This window comes from Tachypleus tridentatus, chromosome 9 (genome assembly GCF_004210375.1).
Source record: "Tachypleus tridentatus isolate NWPU-2018 chromosome 9, ASM421037v1, whole genome shotgun sequence".
NCBI classification, from domain to species: domain Eukaryota; kingdom Metazoa; phylum Arthropoda; class Merostomata; order Xiphosura; family Limulidae; genus Tachypleus; species Tachypleus tridentatus.
The window spans coordinates 122009940-122029497 of NC_134833.1; the positions used below are offsets into that span (position 1 = coordinate 122009940).

A 19558-nucleotide genomic window follows, 5' to 3' on the forward strand; every position below is an offset into this window, starting at 1 on the left:
ACACACTGGATTTTATATAGGTTAGATATTTAACCCTAAAAGTCAGTCTTGATTATTAGTTTTATTTCTTACTAAGTATTATTGGTATATAACTTTCCAGAGGTGTAACAAGTTTTGTACTGCATAAAATATAATTTCTGTATTGTTTTTTATTTTGTTTTTTTTCTGTATCTTAAAAAAATGTTGCCATATTTAATAGTTTTTATATCAGAAAGTATAATGATGAAACTGGTGTTATTATGCTTCTTGTTTCATTAAATTACTATTTTTATCTGTATCACCTTCAAGCTTAAGCCTGTATTGAGTAGACTAGAGATTTAAAATTTGTTCATCTGTAACATTTATGGCCCTTTTAATTGTTTTAATATCATAAAATTTGAATTGTTTTAAAATTTGTGTCTACTTTAATTGTTCAAAGGGTTATGAAGATTGTTCAATTTCAGAAACTTTGGCCTGTATTAGTAAATTCAGTTTCATAACACTTGCTCCATGTTAAGTTTTGCTGTGTAATAATTAATAGAGATTTTCAAGAATTGTATACTGATTAAAGGTGTGTTAAACCTAGAACAATATATTAAAAAAAAAGAAAAACCCTATTTTTTATTTGTGTAGGAATAATTAGATTCAAATGATCATATGCACTTTTTTATACCTTTAGCATCAAACAAGTGCCAGGTAGACAATGGAGGCTGTCAGGAGTTATGTTTGTATAAGGGAAATGGCAAACATACATGTATATGTGCTCATGGAAAGATTGCCAAGGATGGACGTTCCTGTGAATGTAAGTTTAAAACTTCCCACTATTTTTCCTAATGCAGCATAAGGTTTGTTTTTGAATATGCTGATAAATAAAAACAACAACAATAGAATTCAGTTGAAAAGATTTTTGAAGTGATTTGTTTTACGGTAAAGTTATCTTTTCAGTTATCCATATTTTAGTGATCACGATTTATAGGATTGTAGTTATGAATATTCTTATCAACCCAATTTTTTCTCCCACATTATTTTAACTGTTTCACTGTCAGCTCTCCCTGTACCAGGATTATTTTTAATACAAACAGAAACATGTGATGCTGTATAATTGCTTGTAGATTTCACTTGTTACTTATTGTATCAATATGAAATTTGTTCAAAGATAATTGCCTAAAATATTTTACAGGTTAATGTTCTCAGACATTAAGAAATATTTAGTAACATGATTATTCCCACATATCCAAAACATTTGTGGTTTTTAATAAATAATAAGACTGTTAATACTAGTGCTTTCCAATTTTTCAGAACATTTACTTTATACCATGCTTCTTAAGGGTAAAACAAAGGTTATATGGTGTGTCTCATATAAGTGTATGTGTGGCATTTCTCAAATATAATCCAGACTAACGTTTATAGTTTTAAAAATGGCCCACGACTTTCAGAGTATCATGATTGCATAAAACTTAGTTAATACAAATGAATAATCAATACTGTGTATTGTAATAGTGTCTAGTGTTTTCCCATGGATTGTTTCATTAGTTTATATTGTTCTGAAAACAGACATTCTTTATTAATATATATTTTTCATGAATCAATTTAATATGGCTAAAGATTTACAGTAATTAAGAATTTCAAACTAAAAATAAAATACCTAGTATAACTAATGTTTGTTAATTCACATTTCTAATTAACATTTTGCTTACAAACTGTCTTTAGGGATGTATCTTGTTACATTGTATAATTGCTTTTATTTTGTTATTGTTATTTGACTCTTATGGTGGGCAGTTTAAATTTATAATAATAAATGAAAATTGGCCTATACAGTTCATGTAGAAGTTTGAACAAATTGTGCTTTCTAGCAGAGTACAAATAATAGTTTTATTAGAAATTGAGTTTAGGTCATAATTCTAATACCACAAAGTAAGCATTATTTATATGCCAAAAAGTGCTCATGTTAAGGTTTATTGAATAATAATCAAAAGTTATTTTCAAATTTAGATATTTATCATTTAAGTTTTTCAAACAGGTTTTATATATAAGCCGACATCCCTCCAGTGGCACAACAGTGTCTGTGAAGGCTTACACTGATAAAATCAAGGTTTCAATACCTGTGGTGAACAGAGCACAGATAGCCCATTATGTACCCTAACACTTAACTCCAAATAAACAAATATAAGCCTACCTATACTGAATTAATCATGCCTAAAATAAAATCACTATTTAAATAGTTTATATTAATATGCACAAGGTTGTTTCAGTGAAGAAACTCTTTGTTGAATACATGTTGACCATAATTCTGAATTTACAATGTGTACATTTACAGAAAGGTTTTTTTAAGTTTTCAATAAAATGTACATGTTGTGTTAAAAAAAAGTGCTACAAACGTATTTGTACTCACAACATGCTTCTGAATTGTCTTTGTCATTCTGACTGAGACTGTGACAAGTTGGAGTGGAAAATGATTAATTGTGAAGAATCAAAATACTTTTATCTATCACATAGTTTGCATATTGCATTTACATAACCCAAGAACCTCTGAAATGCAAATCTACAGTTTTTTTTCAGTATTATTGCATATTGGATTGGATCTGGTATATACTCTGCCATGAAATGTCACTAATCCACTAACTACTGATTTGCTGGATAGGGTAAGGTTTGCCTCCAGCAGTTGAATATGAGTGTACTGTATATAGTATACATTCACAAAAAATACATACAAATTTAAAAAAAAACTGTAGTCAAAGGGTTAAATTATCAGTGTAGGTTAAGGTGACTTGTTGATAACTGACATTAAATACATAATACTAAGTTAAATTACACTCTGTGAAATGCACACTTTGATTTCCACTTGTGCACATAGGGTTGGTACAGTTTTTTTAATTCGTCTTTGAGATACTAAGATTGGTGTTTAGCTTAGGAACTACTTTTGCTACTAATAACCTTGTTGATTTATTTGAATATGTACTGATTATCTGTGAAGTTTCATTCTGTATAGAAGTAAAAATGTCTGTATTTTTTATATTATATAATATCTTTCAAACATTTAATTTTCTCTACCAGCTTATTCAGCCTTCCTTCTGTTTTCTCAAGTGCTGAAAATAGAGAGTGTGCATTTGTTTGAAGAAATTAACCTTAATGCTCCTTACCCAACCATCTCAGACAAGAAGTTCATGAGAAATGTTATTGGTTTATCATTTGATTACAAATTGCAGAAGATCTTCTATTCAGACATTCAGAAAGGAAGTATCAACAGTGTCTTCTTCAATGGAACAAATCACACTGTACTTGTAGAAAGTAAGTCAAAAACTTAATCTATTCTAGAACAAAAATCAATGTTTTAGAAGTAAGTTAAAACTTAGGCTTTAATGAAAAAGGGCAGGGGTTTATAAAGTAGGAATTGTCTAATTACTTAAATCTATATACTCCTTCATAACTCATCCATAAAAGTGTTTCATTTAATGTATTTATTTTCCACCTTTAACCAATTCAGAGTTCATTAGAAGTGTCATCAATGATTTTCACAAACTCTATAAACACTTTCAGACATGGAAGCTGGTCTTGTAAGCCTGTATTTTTTTATATTATTGGAATTGGAATCTACTTCATGAATGTTATGTATTCCCCATTACTTTTGCACCTGAATGATACAGGAATCATTATTTAACTTGTTATAAGTGAATCACTCTGTCATGTTTAATGTAGAGAAAGTAGACCTTCCTTGAAACATGATTGTATCTTTACACATAGAACACGACTTACCTACATTTCTAACAATCCATTGTAAGAATGTATTGAGTATAATACACTTGCTTCAGCAAACACATCCACTCAGTGTCATTGACCATAGATATATTCTGTATTAAACTGTGGAAAGTCCATAGGTACCTCACCTGCTATAATATTTAATTATTAAACTCGTTCTGACAAACCATTGGACTATACAGTCTGTTGTTTTACCAGTTCAAGCATGTATTATGTGACAACTAAATTAGTTTTTGCATTTTTCATGAGAGCTAGCCAACAGCAGGTGTAAAGAACACTGACAATCATCAAGTAGTCCCCTATAAAAGAAATATGCAGACTTGAATACCTTTTCTGCCAGCTTCCACTCTGACCATTTATTACTTCTACCACTCAATGCACTTTCATAACAAACCATCAAAGATGAAATTCTTTGGTATGGTGCTGTGTTTGCACTCTTTTTAGAAAATGTTATCTCACCCTGTTAATGTAGAGCATCCTTTATCCACAAAAGTTACATTATGTGGTTGTATTCAAGTATAAATGTTTTTCATCATCCTTTAATAATATATAATGAATAATATTTTGGTTCATCAGCAATTCTCAGTAACTTATTGAAAGAAACTGCCTGCATAGATCACCATTAAAACCCAGTAAATAATGTAGCTATTTTAATGCAATTTAACCCTTTCAGTATGGGCTCAGTATAATATATGTGAGTTTGTTTACACATTAGTACATGTTAAGTATTTGCACTGTAACTTTTGATGTAGCATCTATATCTTCACAAAAGTTGGTTGACTTTTAGTAAAGATTATAAGTATTTTGTATACAAAAAATTAGATTTTTTCATAAAATATTCATGCTAAAGATTTGTTTGTGAAAATAAAGTCTGTTTAATTACTAGTATTAGTGCAAAATGATTTCATGTTATGATTAAAAAACTGTTCTTCATCCTAAAAATATCAAATATTACTTACATAATCTCTAAAACCTCCTATATATATATTTAAAATATTTAAAAATGCTTGTTTTCAGAAAGACTTTATATTTTATATTATTTTGTATATTTTAACTCTGTGGGATCTGTCACTTGATCAATCTTGTAACCATTATAAAAAATTTGGAAGTAAATATGTTATGCTTTTCGTGCTAAAATAACTACATGTTATAACACAAAAATACAAATATTTAAGTAGGTTAAATCTCATAATGCTATATATTTATAATTTTTTATTATATTAACCTTCTAGTCATGCCTAGCTAACATTACATAACTTGCAGCTATGAGGTTCTTATTTTATATTCTAGCTCAGTAATATTAGTAATTTGAGTTCCTAATTTATACGAAACTATAGATTTAGTATTTTGACATTAAAACATCTACTTTTAAACAGAGCTGCATTCAACATATCATGTGACTCACTAAAATCTATATTTAGATGCGTTCTTTTAATATTGGCTTTTAAATTAAGAAATTAACTCATATATAATATTAAAGTTTGAATTATAATCTACAAATTTGATTCTAAACTTATTGGCATAAATTATAAAATTATACTTCAATAAAATTTTTAATACAAGTAAAAAAATGTGATGACATAACATTTGATCAATTACCCATCGTGAAAGGGTTAATGTACAAATCTAACTAGGAGCTATAAACCAAAATTATAAAGTTATTAGAATGCAGTAGCTCATCAGCTGTTTTACTTTCATTTTTATCAGTATTTTTGGTCATAATCCTAATAATAGGTCGGGAAGTTTGGTAATCTTAAAGATTTAGGTTGGTCCTAAGCTAATATAGTAAGCTAACAATGCAAAAAAAATTATCATGATAATATATACATATAACAAATATAATGAAAAAAGTTTAACTTTTAGAAAGACAAGTTGACATCAGTATATAAACATAACCTAGCTAGTTATAGTAGAAGAATATTTTAATACCAATGAAAGCCAAAGTAGGGTTAAAGGGTTAAAAGCCTTTTAAATGTTAAGTAAGTCAGTTTTTGTAGTTTTGACTTTCTTATTTTAATACTTTTTGTAGCATTAATTATACACACAGACACACACACGCACAATCACACATACATCAGTCCCTACTTGTAATGTTTTTTTATTATGCTTGTTTATTTCATTTTTGTCAGCTACATTTTTATGCACCAGCAATATGAAACATGGAGAGTGTTCATATACCCAACTGGATCTTAATTTTTGTCATTATCTCTACTAACCTATCATGCATTTTATACATACATGTAACAGTATCTTTTTCAATCCAAGAAGGGAATCATGGGACCCCAGACAGAAGAGTTGTATGAAAGAATTAGAGTTATAATCTTCATCATTTTTTGTATGTGCTTGTCTGGTAAAGTGGCTTGTTTACTTACACACTTGTTGAAATATTGAAATTATGATTCACTTCATAAACATGAATATAGTGATTTAGGTGTTTTTATAAGTACAATAAGCCTTAGTTTTGCTCAGCTAATACTGTGAAATAGTCATTATTAACATTCAGACATTTTAAAGGTGGTTTTAAATGGGTGATTGTTTGGTTCGTGCATCATCGCTGGTTCCCATCTATAGAAAAACATTACACCAGTATTTGCAAAACTTGATCTAAGAATGTCTGATCAGCAATAATAGCCCATTAACTCTTTCAACAAGGAGTTGGTCTATACAACTAACCACATGACCTCTTTGTCTTTTTAGAATTAATATTTCTAACTTTAAATATTGTGTGTATATCTTCACCAAATTTGGCAGTATTTCACTTAATATTATAAGCCTTTAACATGCAAAAAAATATACTTATAGTGAAGTGAAGTATTTCTAATAAAATAAAGATTTGTCTATAAATATATTGAGTGTTTGTTTTGAGTAGTCCATGAGCAAAGTAATTTTCATGGTAAAATTAAAAATACTTTTCTCAAAAATCGTAAAGTTCCTTTGTGTAATCCCTAAGACCTTTTAAATACATTTCAAATGTTATTGTTTTTTTCAGTAAAACTTGGTAGTCTATATGTTATTTTCTCTGTCCTAACTCAGAACAGGGTCAGTAAATCTGACCAACCTCATCACCACCTAATAAAATTGAAATAAATTTAAATTATCCTTTTTAATTTCTATGATGACTTTATGTTATAATACAAAACCACATTCATTTATCCTAATTATCTCTATGTTCATAACAGTATACATCTATTTGTAATTTAAATTTTATTGTTTTATTGATCTTTCAATTGTGAATAACTACTGTCCGTGTGCTTATAGGTTGTAAATCACTCCAGGGATGTGCAGCTCACATTATGGTATCAGATTAAGTTACCAACAAGCTACTACAATTAGTACAAGCAGCTGGTGTGCATGGAAACATTTTTATTAGATTATTATTGTTATTTATTTTACTTAATCCAATCTTAAATAACCTATAAATATCCTTATTTTAATCTAATCTTCTGGCATTTGGGTATATAGCTCACAAAATCATGGCTTTGCTACAGTGTCTTTATTTGACATTGTAGGGTGTAAGACTTTATGGTGAGTGCAGTCAGTGGGCACTGAATCTTTTTCCTTTCCTTATGGATCCCCCAAATCCTCTAAAAAAATAAAACCCTCAAAATAATAACTAGTTGGTAAAATATTATATCTTAAGACTCTGAACAGTAACATCCACTCCATTCTGCACTTTCACCTCATTTTCTCTTCCTGCATACTTTGTCAGACAACCCTTTAAGGTAAAGTTCTATTTTTTTTTTTTTTTTTCATAAGGGATTAGAGGGTCTTGCTGGCCCTCCAAAGTTAGTAAATAAAGTTACATTATTGGGTCATCTTTGTGGAAAGATCTACCAACAAAATACAGTGAACTTCACTTGCATTTGAGAGCCGTTTGGTATTTGCCTATTGAGATTACTTCCCATGCTGCTTTGAATTCCTCACAAGGAGTTATTGCTAAGAAAAATTTGAATAACATCTCCAAGATGGAGATCTTTGCTGGTTTCCCCAATCAAGGAGTTTATGCAGTGTGACATATCTCCACTCATAAAGGGGAATTATGATGCCTATCAGTATTCTTATTTTGAAGTTTACATCACCATGTCCAACTGCCACTGTCAAGGCAGGTTATTTGAACTGTAAAGTGCAGCCATATATATTCCCAGCCCTTTCAGTTGTTTCTCATGTCAACGGCTTAGTCATTCAAAAGAATCTCTTGGTTCTATGACATGCTCGATGTGGTGGTAAAGACCGTGATGTCTACAAGTGGAAACTGGATCTTCACTTTGTTAATTGTAGTTGTTTCTGCCCCTCTTACTACCATTCTTGTCCTAAGTAGGTGGAGAAGAAAGGAGTACAGTGTTTAAAACTGGTTAACATAATTTCTTATCCAGAGTCTTGAAAGCTGTTGTTCCTAACTCTGTCACAAATATATGCTGCTGCACTATGTTCTACTTCCTATATTTCAACCAATTATATCAAACAGAACTGAAACTTCTTTATTTGTTAAACATGAAACACAGGAAACTTTGCAATTTTATTTGGCATGGTGGCTCATCAGCTGATATAGAAATATCTAAAGGTTCTCAACTGGTGAGCTGCTTAGACCCATTACCTGAATTACATCTAGACATCTACTAGACAATGAAGTGGGAAGTGATTCATTGCTTTTCATACACATATCTATTGGTTGTTTCTTCAGAATTTATGGATGATTTTACAAAGAAAAGTAGTAATGTTTTTTTCTTAATATAACTTTCTTCGATTGTGCTAATCTTTGCATCATTCTCCATTGGTCTCGTTCCCACAGAAGTAAATGGTGTAGTAACTAATTAGTTATTAATAAAACCAGCATGTATAATGACTGAAAAAAATACTATTACTATACAGAGTTTTATTGGGCCACCAGGAATGGAACTTGGATATGCTGTACAGTTCTATACTGGTAGTTAAGTGGAGGTTTTTACACCTGAGTTTTTGCAGTAATAAAAAGATAAGCACTATTTTGATACATTTCAAGTACATATTTTTTTAATATTCACCTTTGTAGAAGAAATGACCTGTCATGCACTTTAACTGGATTAATCATGTAAGAAATGAAATTAATGAAACAAAAGTAGGCCATAAAGGCCCCATGTCTAACAATATCCATTGCTGAAATCTTATCAAAGATGAATGACTATCAACTCATACAAAATTTGCAATGTTCTCTTGAATATTTTTAATGACCATATGTAGCAGTATATCTTTACCTATATCTCATTTCATCCCATATAACTTCATGTATGCTCCTTTGACAAACTAAGCCTAGTCTCGGACAATTAGGCCGACAATTAATACAACTCAAGCATTGTATTATGAACTACACTGGTCATTAAGTCTACAGGTAGCAGGGTATAATTAATTTCATATGAAGACTCCTTCTAGTACAAAATAATATAAACAGAAAATATGCAAAGAAAGCTTAAATTTAACAGTTGGTCAGTTACAGTAACCTAGGGTTAGATTTAATTTACATTTGGTTTGGCCTAACATTGATGTAGCATTGATGGCCTAACATTGAAGAAACACTAATGTTAGGGCTAATGAACCCCACCCCTGTGGCTATGTCACTGGATGGAAGTATTGTAAAGATGATATTTGCATTTAAAAAAATTATCTCAAGTAGAAAAAAAGAATCTTGAAGCAAATAAAAATGCACAAGTGAGAGTTCATAGTTTGATACATGTAATAATAATGATGGTGTGGCAATAGATAAGCTCATTTCTGTAAAACAAATACATTGTGGTAGTTCTACTTATTTTTGAACTGTCACTTGAACTGAATTCAAGGTATAGGGAGCCAGGTTTGATGAAGGCTACTTTGCCTGTTCTTGGCTTTGTACCCATCGACAAACCAATCCTCACAGCATAGTACGAAGTTGAGTACATGATCTCAAAGCAGGGCAAACCACACACCATTGGTGAAGCACTCGTAAAACCAGCTGCGTTGAAGATACTTCCCCACCGGAGAGTCATATCCAGCATGGGTGAGACAGCCGTTCACATTTAGTGTTGCGAGAGCAGATGTCAGTGATGAATACCTCGACGAAATCATTGAACTTCAGCAGAGCCAGGTTCAACAGCAACTTTTCAGAACAACAATGCTCTCAACATTTTGGTGTCACCAAATCGTAGCGTACCCTCTTATTGCTAAGAAAGCCCTTGAGATACTTATACTGTTTGTTACAACGTACAACGTATCTTTGCGAGCAATCCTGTTTGAGGATGGAAGACATAAAAATGAAGAAAAGGAACATACTTTGTTCAGAAAATGATATGAGAGTGGCACTTTCCAAGGTGAAGCTGCACATTTCTGAACTTGTCTTTGAAAGGCAACAGCAAAAGTCACATTGATTTGCAGTAAATATTCATTGAGTTATGTCTTTGTTTTTGTGTGAAATTCATGTTTTGTTGGTTTTGTTCTTTGAGCACAGTGATATTGTGTGCAACTGATGCATGGCTCATTTTGTGCACTAATAAAATGTCTACTTGTGTTATGAATTTGAAAAAATCATATTTTATTTTTCCAATTACAAAGGGTTCAGTGAATGCAAGTACGAAAGTTCCAGGGTTCAGTACCTCTAACAAGGTTAAGAACCACTGGTTTAGATGTTTGAGGGTATTACAAGAATGGAACTATTAAATCTGAGCTCAGATATTAGAAGTTTTTTCAAGAATGGGACTATTAAACGTTAAATTTTGAGGATTTTGCAAACACAGAACCTAACATGAACATAGACTTTAGAAGGTGTTGCAACATTGAACCTAATTTGAGTTTAGATTTTATATGATGTTGTAATCAGGGATCCTAACTCTAGATTTTAATGATCATTACAAGTCTGGAACCAGACTTTAGTCTAAATTTTAATGGATGTCACTTGCTTGAATTTAATTATGATTTTAACAGTTGTTTTGTTTTGTTCAATTCCATAGAGCAAGGTTCCGTAGAAGGATTGGCGTTTGACTCTGTTCACGAGGAATTGTATTGGACAAATAACCGGGATGCTTCTATCAGCCGTTTAAGTTTAAGGTCTCCTCATGCTCGTCCGGAAAAGATCATCAAACTAAGATCAGAGGACAAGCCTCGGGGAATTGACGTAGACAGTTGTGCTTTGTAAGTATTATTCTAGATAACACACACCACCCTCACAGAACAGTCCCAGTCTCTAACACTTTATACTAATAATGTTTATATGTCATGGATATTTTTTACCAGTATTTAAGTTGCTTGTTTTGACTAGTTGTTGAAAACTGATGATACTGTATTTAAGATGTCATGTTTTGACCAGTCTTCTCTAAGTGATCAACCTATGATAAAATTAGAAAAAATATTTTGTATATATTTTTAAGTGATCATGTTTTAATGGAAATAACATACCAAAATTGACTCTGATTTGAAAGTCTAACTTGCAGTGCATTAATGTGTATTAGGGCAAAAATTTATTACTAAATAAAAAAAACAAAAACTTTGTAGAGCTGGCTACTGAACTTGAAAAAAAGGAACTGAACAACATGGAGATGGAAGTGGACATATTACTTGATCATGTAGCAGGCTAAGCCAACTTGATTTTACAAAGAGAATAAAATCCCTACATTACAGGCTTTCCCACTTTGTCTGCCAAAAGCTTAGTATTTGAAAAATATCTCAGCTTTTGTCATCATACCTTTCAAGCTTAGTGTTTGAAAATAATCTCAGCTTTCATCATTATATCTTTCCTTTTTAAGTTTTAGAATTCTACTTTTGTAACTACAAGCTGGGGTACCCTTACCCTGGACTGAAGTTACATAAATTGATGATGAATGAAAGGTTTTCTTAGGATATGAAAAGTTGTTTCCTTTATATATATAATTTGAAAAAAACATCCAAAACACCCATAAAAACAGCAATACTCAATATATATAACTGTGAATTTGAATCAGTGATGTTGAGAAAACCTACTTGTAGAGAAATATATATGTAAAACCGGCTCGTTTGGGTTGAGAAAATGTTTTATATAGAGGAGTGAACGACGTTTTGACCTTCTTCGGTCATCGTCAGGTTCACAAAGAAATGTTCCAACATCTAAGCCCACCTTCTACATTCCGACACTCAGTTACACAACCCCTTTCAAACATGTGGTCAGCTTCCGGTCAGTTACCTCTCTCTTTTTTTGTGAATTTGACGATGACCGAAGAAGGTTGAAATTGTTCACTCCTCTACGTAAAATATTTTATCAAACCAAGTGAGCCGTTTTTACATGTATATGTGAATTTGAATGTATCTTTTCATGGACCCAACAAACCATTATGCCAAATTTGGTGAAGATCCATCAAGAGGGGTGTGAAGTAGTGATAAAAAAAAAAACCTGTAAAAACTGCAAAATTGAAAATTTGTATGTATTTTTTCATAGATCTAATGAACTTTCATACTAGTTTTGGTGAAGATCCATCCACACCCTGCAAACTATTTACATGGACATACAACAGACAGTACTATTACATTTATATAGATGGTGCTAGTGCATTAGATCTACATATGACGTATTCATGACATCATAGCTGCATCTTTAGAATGGTGAAAAATAAAGTTCTCTGTAACAGAAAATGGAAGCAAAGCAGGGAATTGGTGACCTCTATTGCAAATCAATGTACACACAGGATAAAAATTTTGTGAAGTTGGGAGTTGCACATCACATAATAAAAAATATTTTCATGTATCATTCAAGCAAGAGTTTCGTTAAAGTATGATAAAACAGAGTAACATTTTTCAATTGGACATTTTGTTTCTTTTTGTTTTGCCAGAGTAATTAACCTTTCCTTTAGTGTTTTGATTAATTTTTTTTCCATTATTTTAGTTTTAAGTATCAAGTAATTGACTTTCCCCCACATTTGTTCCTTGTAGTCGAGTCTATTGGACTAACTGGAACACGCAACATCCTGCCATCCAGAGAGCCTACCTAAGTGGATATGGACATCAGTCTATCATTACCACTGATATCAAGATGCCTAACGGTTTAACAATTGACCACAAAGCACAAAAACTGTATTGGACAGATGCCAGGCTAGATAAGATCGAACGATGTAATTTGGATGGAAGTAGTCGTTCGGTGAGCATCTAAGTTGTGATGATATTCCTATAGATAGAATTATTCTGTATGTTTTTCTATATTTTTTATTAACAAAAGCAAAAAAAATGGAGTTTAATTTTCAAAGATTGATGCTTTCTTAAAACATTTAATTAATTTTGACTGATGTTATGTTGGAGATTAAAACTCAAGTGTTTTCTTCATATTCTAATACAAAAGGAAATTTTGTGTTGTTTTGTGAAGTGGGTTTAGAAATAGCCTTCGTAATATTGTTCATTATGATGCTAAAAGATTCTGTTATGCTGTATAATATAACATATATTTTGTGTGTTAGGTTTTAAAGCTAGAAGATCCTAAGCATCCATTTGACCTAGCTGTGTACGGAGACTATGTCTTTTGGACAGACTGGGTGGCTCATGCTGTTCTGAGAGCAAGCAAGTATACTGGAGGAGGGGTCCATGTGTTGCGGAAGAACATTGCTCGACCAATGGGAATTACTGCTGTTGCTGAAGATTCAAATGATTGTATGTTTGTAAAATGTGTTTTTATTTTTATTTTTTACAGTTACAACATTTAAACTGACTTTCCATAAACAATACACAGAGTATGATATACTGTGTTGAATGATTTTTTTATTTCTTTCCAGGTTGAAAAAATATATATTAGAATTTCTTTATTGACTGCAAATTTGTTAGATCTCAGCATATTTCCTGCTCTTTCTTTTTAAATTATTTATAAGGTTACTAGAATGCTATTGAATTCATGGAATTCTTTTTGTCATTGAGATTGTTAGTGTAATTTCTTTAAATTTTTTTTAGGTTGAGAGTGTATTGCTTCTTTCATGTAAAATTTTTAGTTTTTTTCAAGATTAATTGTTTACTGTTTGTTAGATGAACGTTTCTGAATAACTAAGGTTAATAATATTCTATTTTTCATAGATCTTTTTTTTTAACTGTTTTTACTGGTGATAACTCACTGTGTGCATTTGATAAAATATTTTTAATGAAATTTTTGTCATTATTAGTATTCATGTTAAGAATACATGAGACCAGTCCAGTTTAAGTAGCATACGTTTGCTATAAATTACCATGCTTATAGTTAACAAACAAGTATGATACAATTAAATGCCTTGTAAAGGAAATACTTTCCAAAAAAATATTTTTATTCATTCAGATCAAACTGTATAAGTTATATGTGCGAACCTACAATGTTATTGATGCTGTTTTGGCTAACATGAATTACGGATACGTAAAATGTTTATGGTAAATTTTTCCGTAGTTAATAGTACTTTTTTTTTTCTTAGGAAAGCTTTTAGTTATTTTTTTGTAACCATCATCAGACTTTTAATTGTGAAGAAATCCTGTTTGTAAACATTTTTTATGTAGCTGAAATATAACTTCCTTGTGAGGTATAATCATTTTGTAAAACAAACTCAGCATGTATCTCATAGACCTATGATCAACATTGGTAGCCTTTCTAACATTGTTTTCAATAAGTTAATACTTTAGAAATAGGGCTTGAATGGATAGGTTAAGATATATATAGGTTGTTGGAAATGAAGGATTGTATGTGAGGTGGTTGTTATCTGTTATATTTAGTTGTTTATTAAAATTATCTATGTCAAGGTTGTTGAGATTAGGGATGACAGATGTATCTTCGTAACAGCGGAAAAATAGATTTCTTCAGTCATAGCATTGAGTACTTTTTGATGTTGTGACTTTAATACAAGTAAATATTGTTGCAAACAGATTTAATCTTACAATAAAATAGGAAGTTGTTTTATTTTCAGTACAGATATTTTTCCTTCTTGATTCTTGCTTTCCTTTCATTAGCATCATCATATTGTTATTTTTGCTTTTAATGAGAGATTTGAATGAAAATTATAAATGTATTTATTGATGTTTGGGAACTGAAAGAAGGTAGCTAACATTCTTCTGTCAGGATTTTCAAACTTTTCCACATGGGAAGTAAGTATGGAATATGCTTAAAAGATGACAAAATGTTTGATTGTACAAATGCTTTGTGAGCTGGTAGATCTGAAACTGACAGTTGTAGACATGGTTGATTTTTGGATTTCTGTAAATGTTAGTAGCCTGTAGGAATTTATTGCATACATGTAGAAGGCTCTATGAGGTTTGCTGTATTAATGCACCATGTATCTTTTCCTAGGGTACTTATATACTGCCAGTTTTCATGTCTAACACATTTGAGCCTTGTGGTGAAAATGAATTAGGTGTGACCCAGCTTATCACAATCAGTTTACCAGTTTCTACTTAACTCTCTTCTCACAAGCTCAGTCCACAGACCACATGACCAATTTGTACAATATAACATTCTTATAGTTTTGATACTACTAACTTTTAATTTAATACATGTATCTTTACTCAGTTCAGCAGACTCTTAGAAACACACATCTTTTATGAGCAAAAATCATATATTTTATTGAAGTATTTATAATAAACTAAAAAAAAGATTTGTCCTTAAATTTATTGAGTCTTTTTTTTAGACTAGTCTGAGTTCAAAATGATTTTCATGTTAAGATTAAAATTACATTTCTTCATCTCAGGAATCTCAAATTTTATTTGTGTAATCTGTAAATCCCTCTATATGCATTTGAAACTTTTTATCAGTGAAATTTGTATTTTATCTGTTATTTTCTGTACACCAACTCTGTGCAAGGTTGATTAAATTGACCTACCTTGTAATCCCTCTGAAATTAATTAAATCTAAATTACCATTTTTTCTTTCTAAAATGACATCAAATTGTAACATTAAACAACATTTATTTACCCTTAGTAACTTTAAACTCCTTACAGTATGCATCTATTAATACTATTTCCTTGCTCTTTTAATTTTGTTTCACTAATGTTCATGTGAATATAAGTTGTAAATAACTTTGTTGAGTGTGGGGCTCATATTAAGAAATGCCTAAGTGATACATTACAGTAACTGAAACAGAAATAACCTGATATTTATAAATGTTTTCTCATTATTTCTATAGTCTTAACAAATGTGAATATCTAAATGTCATAAATGTAAAAGATGGTAATATTGTCCACATTCTGTCAGGGTGAAAATGGACAATGAAAAGTGTACAATTTGTATTTGGTTATTCTTTTCAAATAAGTTTGACATATGTCTTCATTTGATCATTTTTAATCTGAAAAAAAGTCTTTGTTGTTGTCACTGAATTAACCAAGTTTTAGCAAGAAACAACTGAGTTATAACACAAAACATTTAATAAATGCTAGGTGAAGTGTATGAAAATTATTAGTTCTATTTACACAAGACCTATTAAAAGGAAAATACATACGTTGTGTAAGGTGAACCTTGTTTGATTTTTTTTTCAGGCTCTCTGAATCCATGCCTTTCCATGAATGGAGGATGTGAAGACAAATGTAGTGTAGACATAGATGGTACAGTTAACTGCTCTTGTTCTCCTGGAAAAATCTTACTTCCTGGAGGGAAACGCTGTGGTGGTAAGTGAGCATTTTCATGGATTTTTATTTATTGGGAAACTATCATGAAAATAAGTCATAGCAGGAAATTAGTAACATAGCGTTGTACTATGATAATCTGTAATGCACAAGATACTCTAGCCTTTTTTTTAGTACTAAAATGAAAGTATGATGAATTAATAGTTTTTGCATATCAGACAAATATCTAATCAATGAATGATGAATTGAATTAATATCCTTGAAGTATTTTATTAAAGCTAAAAATGAGTTGACTCTTTCCCAATGGGCATCATTTTGTGCACATATCAGGAGGGTTTAGCAAGTTATTTTCAAAATTTAAATAAACTACTTTCTTATCATGGTATATAAATAAACTTGGCATAGAAACATAGATAATAATTGAAATTTGTCATACAATATCTTACATCCTCTCACAGAAAACTTTATTGACTAGAACTGCCCTATATCAGGACATATTTTTCACTTGCGACTCCCATTTCTTTCTGCATATCAATATATAAATGGTTATGCAGCAACCCTCCACCAATAGGAATGTGACACTACCCCTATCATAACTTAATCACATCTCGAATGGCATTGTTACTGTGCAGATGTCATTGTTTTCTCTCATGATTAAGTTATTATGTACACTTGTTTTCACTTTCATGTATTTTTCTAATTCAGTTAATTGTCATTTTCCATTTCTTTGTGGAGAGATAAAATTTATTTTCATTATTTACTCATCCTTTTCATTTATTATTCAAGTTTTCAACTTTGTGAGGTGGTCATGATTACTGCTGCTGTTACAGCTGCAACAGCTTTACCAATCACATCTGTGGAGTTGATTCCACAGTAAGCAGCTGCTGATATTATGGATATGATCCATAGGGAATTGGATAATTTCAGGCAACATTTTGAATAACTTGGTGAGTGTCCTGTCATACCAGCACTTAGATGTGTCTGTACAGATTGGTATGACTTTAGGCAGTCTTCCCCCCCCCATTCAGAATATATTTATTTGTCGTGTCATTTCAGGAGTCTTACCCAAGACTCCTCCTCCCTTTGTAGACTTGATTAATCACATATGTTGTGTTTTGTTTTTGTTTTCTACTTTCATTTAAGATTCTACCCATGCCATCCTAAAGGATTAATTGTTGGGCCAATCTTTAGTTTTTCCTCCATACCTGGATATTGGGATTTTTGTCAGTTGTTACGGGAAACAGTTGCCCTGAGAATGTTGGTGTGTCTTTTTCCTCACATACATGTTTTTGCCTTAATAGTTTCAACTATCCAGAGTTAGGCTGAAACTTTTGTGGAACATTTCTTCCCATATTTCGTAATTAACATTTCTGATGTTAATTTTCCTTACCTCCATTTTCTTATATACCTCTTATGATATCCACTATTATCATTGCATTATCCTTCCTTTACCTTTTGATTAGGGGTATTCATCTGTCCCAGTAAGGGTTTTCTGTTGATCATACTAGTCTTTTTTGTGCACCCAGGACATGCCTTTCCATTTTTCACCCTTGTTTTACAGATGCGACTTGACTGCTGTTATGTTTTTTTAGATCTGGATACTGTTTTATTTAGGATTTGTTTACCTTCCTTTCATTAGTTGCATGAATTATACATGCCACCTTTTTTATATATTATTTGGTGTTTTTCATGTCTCTTTGGAGTCCAGGGTTGATTCAGCCCATCAACATGAGTTCCCTTTCATTTGTTTCCCCAAACCATCCAGTTTATTTACCCCTCAGTGGGATGCCATTTCTTGCCAGCATCAGTCAGAGACAGCTGTGGACCTATTTCTCCAGAGTGCCTCCAAAGAGGAGATCCTACTTGTTTGGGGTTTAGTCTAATCTTTTTTGTCATTTCTAAAAGATGGAAGATTGGTACTTGATTTTCAGTTTACCTTCTTTTAACTACTTCCTCATTATTCTTAAGTTCACTTTGAAGTTGTTCTAAACTCTTCATTGGGTTTTCACTCTTGGTTTGTTGATGAAGTAGTTCGATGTTTGAGTTTCGTTGGCTCCCTATGCATTCTGCTGTTTAGTGGATTAGATCTTTGCTGAACTACTTGATTTCCAGGGCCTTTGTTCTCAAAATTATCTGTAAGACTAACTATTTCAAGCCTTCTCACAGGTTAACTCTGTCCTATGTACTCAGTGTTTTCTTGGGAAAGAAGGCTGGTGGGTTGATTTATCAATGTTAGGAAGTAATTCGTCACACTTGCTCAATTTCTGGGTCTTCTTAATGTGTTTTTCACCTCATTGCCTCATTTCTCTGTCTGGCTCAGTCTTCTCCTTCTCAGTTGAGTACTGTGGAATGTCTCATGTGTAGCATCTTCTATTAAGAAGATAAGACTTAAGACTCCTCCTACCACAGACCTGATGTGTAATTCTAAATACTGTCAGGTGTTAGTTGATCAACTCTGTCAACATGCTAGCTCTGCTTTTTTAAATAGGGTGTCAGGTGACCTATTGCACTGTCTCTGGTGCTTCAGTTCCCTGTACTCTCAAACACATTTCCCCTTTCTTCTAGTGGAATGTAGTAGACACTATTACTTCTCAGTTCCTCGCCATTGGAGTGGTGGACTTTACAGTAGTATGAGTAAAGTATAATACCACTCAGTTGGGCATTCTGCTAATGTTGATGGTGTGATATTCTTCCTACTTTGGATTTGATGTATAGTTCCTGATCTCACAGATATTGGGTGTAACACTCCACTGCATTTGTATGTATGTATATGTAGTAAAGAAAATAGCTTTAAAACTCTTATTATATTAATTACATTAGTTGCAAATAGGCATTTGAAATCAGAACTATAAAACATTAAAAAAGGTAATAGAACCTAAGCCTTAAAGCTATTTTTATTTTAATATTTCACTGCCATTTCTTCAGTTGTAACCATAATGTCATGATGAAAGTTGCCCATAGTGATAGCACCCAAAAGTGTTGGGGATATCCCATCTTCCAAACAAAATCCCAAACACAGATGAAAACAACCTGCTAATAGTCTTGGAAACTCAAATAAAGGCACAGATTTGAGTGCTTTTTCCCACAACATTTCAACTACTTCTGCCTTTAACCATCTGCGACCAGTTGTGGGAAGACAGTTACCCTTAAAAGTCCTAATATTTCTATTAAAAGTCCTTCCCAACCTCCACTCTTAAAATTTCTATTACTTCCTAAAGTAGAAATCTAACAGTAAAACTGCCTTAAAAATCTTCTATAGATTACTACTTTCCTCCACTTTTTTATAAAATGATGACAAAAG

The 19558-nt window shown here is 31.6% G+C and overlaps 1 protein-coding gene across 4 annotated transcripts in view; it reads left to right on the forward strand.

Annotated features, from left to right (window-relative positions):
* LRP1 (LDL receptor protein 1) overlaps positions 1–19558 on the forward strand; it is a 253189-nt gene that overhangs the window by 136171 nt on the left and 97460 nt on the right. For all 4 annotated transcript variants that reach the window (XM_076456984.1, XM_076456983.1, XM_076456986.1 and 1 more), the window contains 6 exons: positions 659–781; positions 3034–3267; positions 10689–10869; positions 12637–12841; positions 13155–13344; positions 16171–16299. In XM_076456984.1, coding sequence (XP_076313099.1) covers positions 659–781; positions 3034–3267; positions 10689–10869; positions 12637–12841; positions 13155–13344; positions 16171–16299 — 1062 coding nt within the window. The remainder of the gene's footprint in view (positions 1–658; positions 782–3033; positions 3268–10688; positions 10870–12636; positions 12842–13154; positions 13345–16170; positions 16300–19558) is intronic.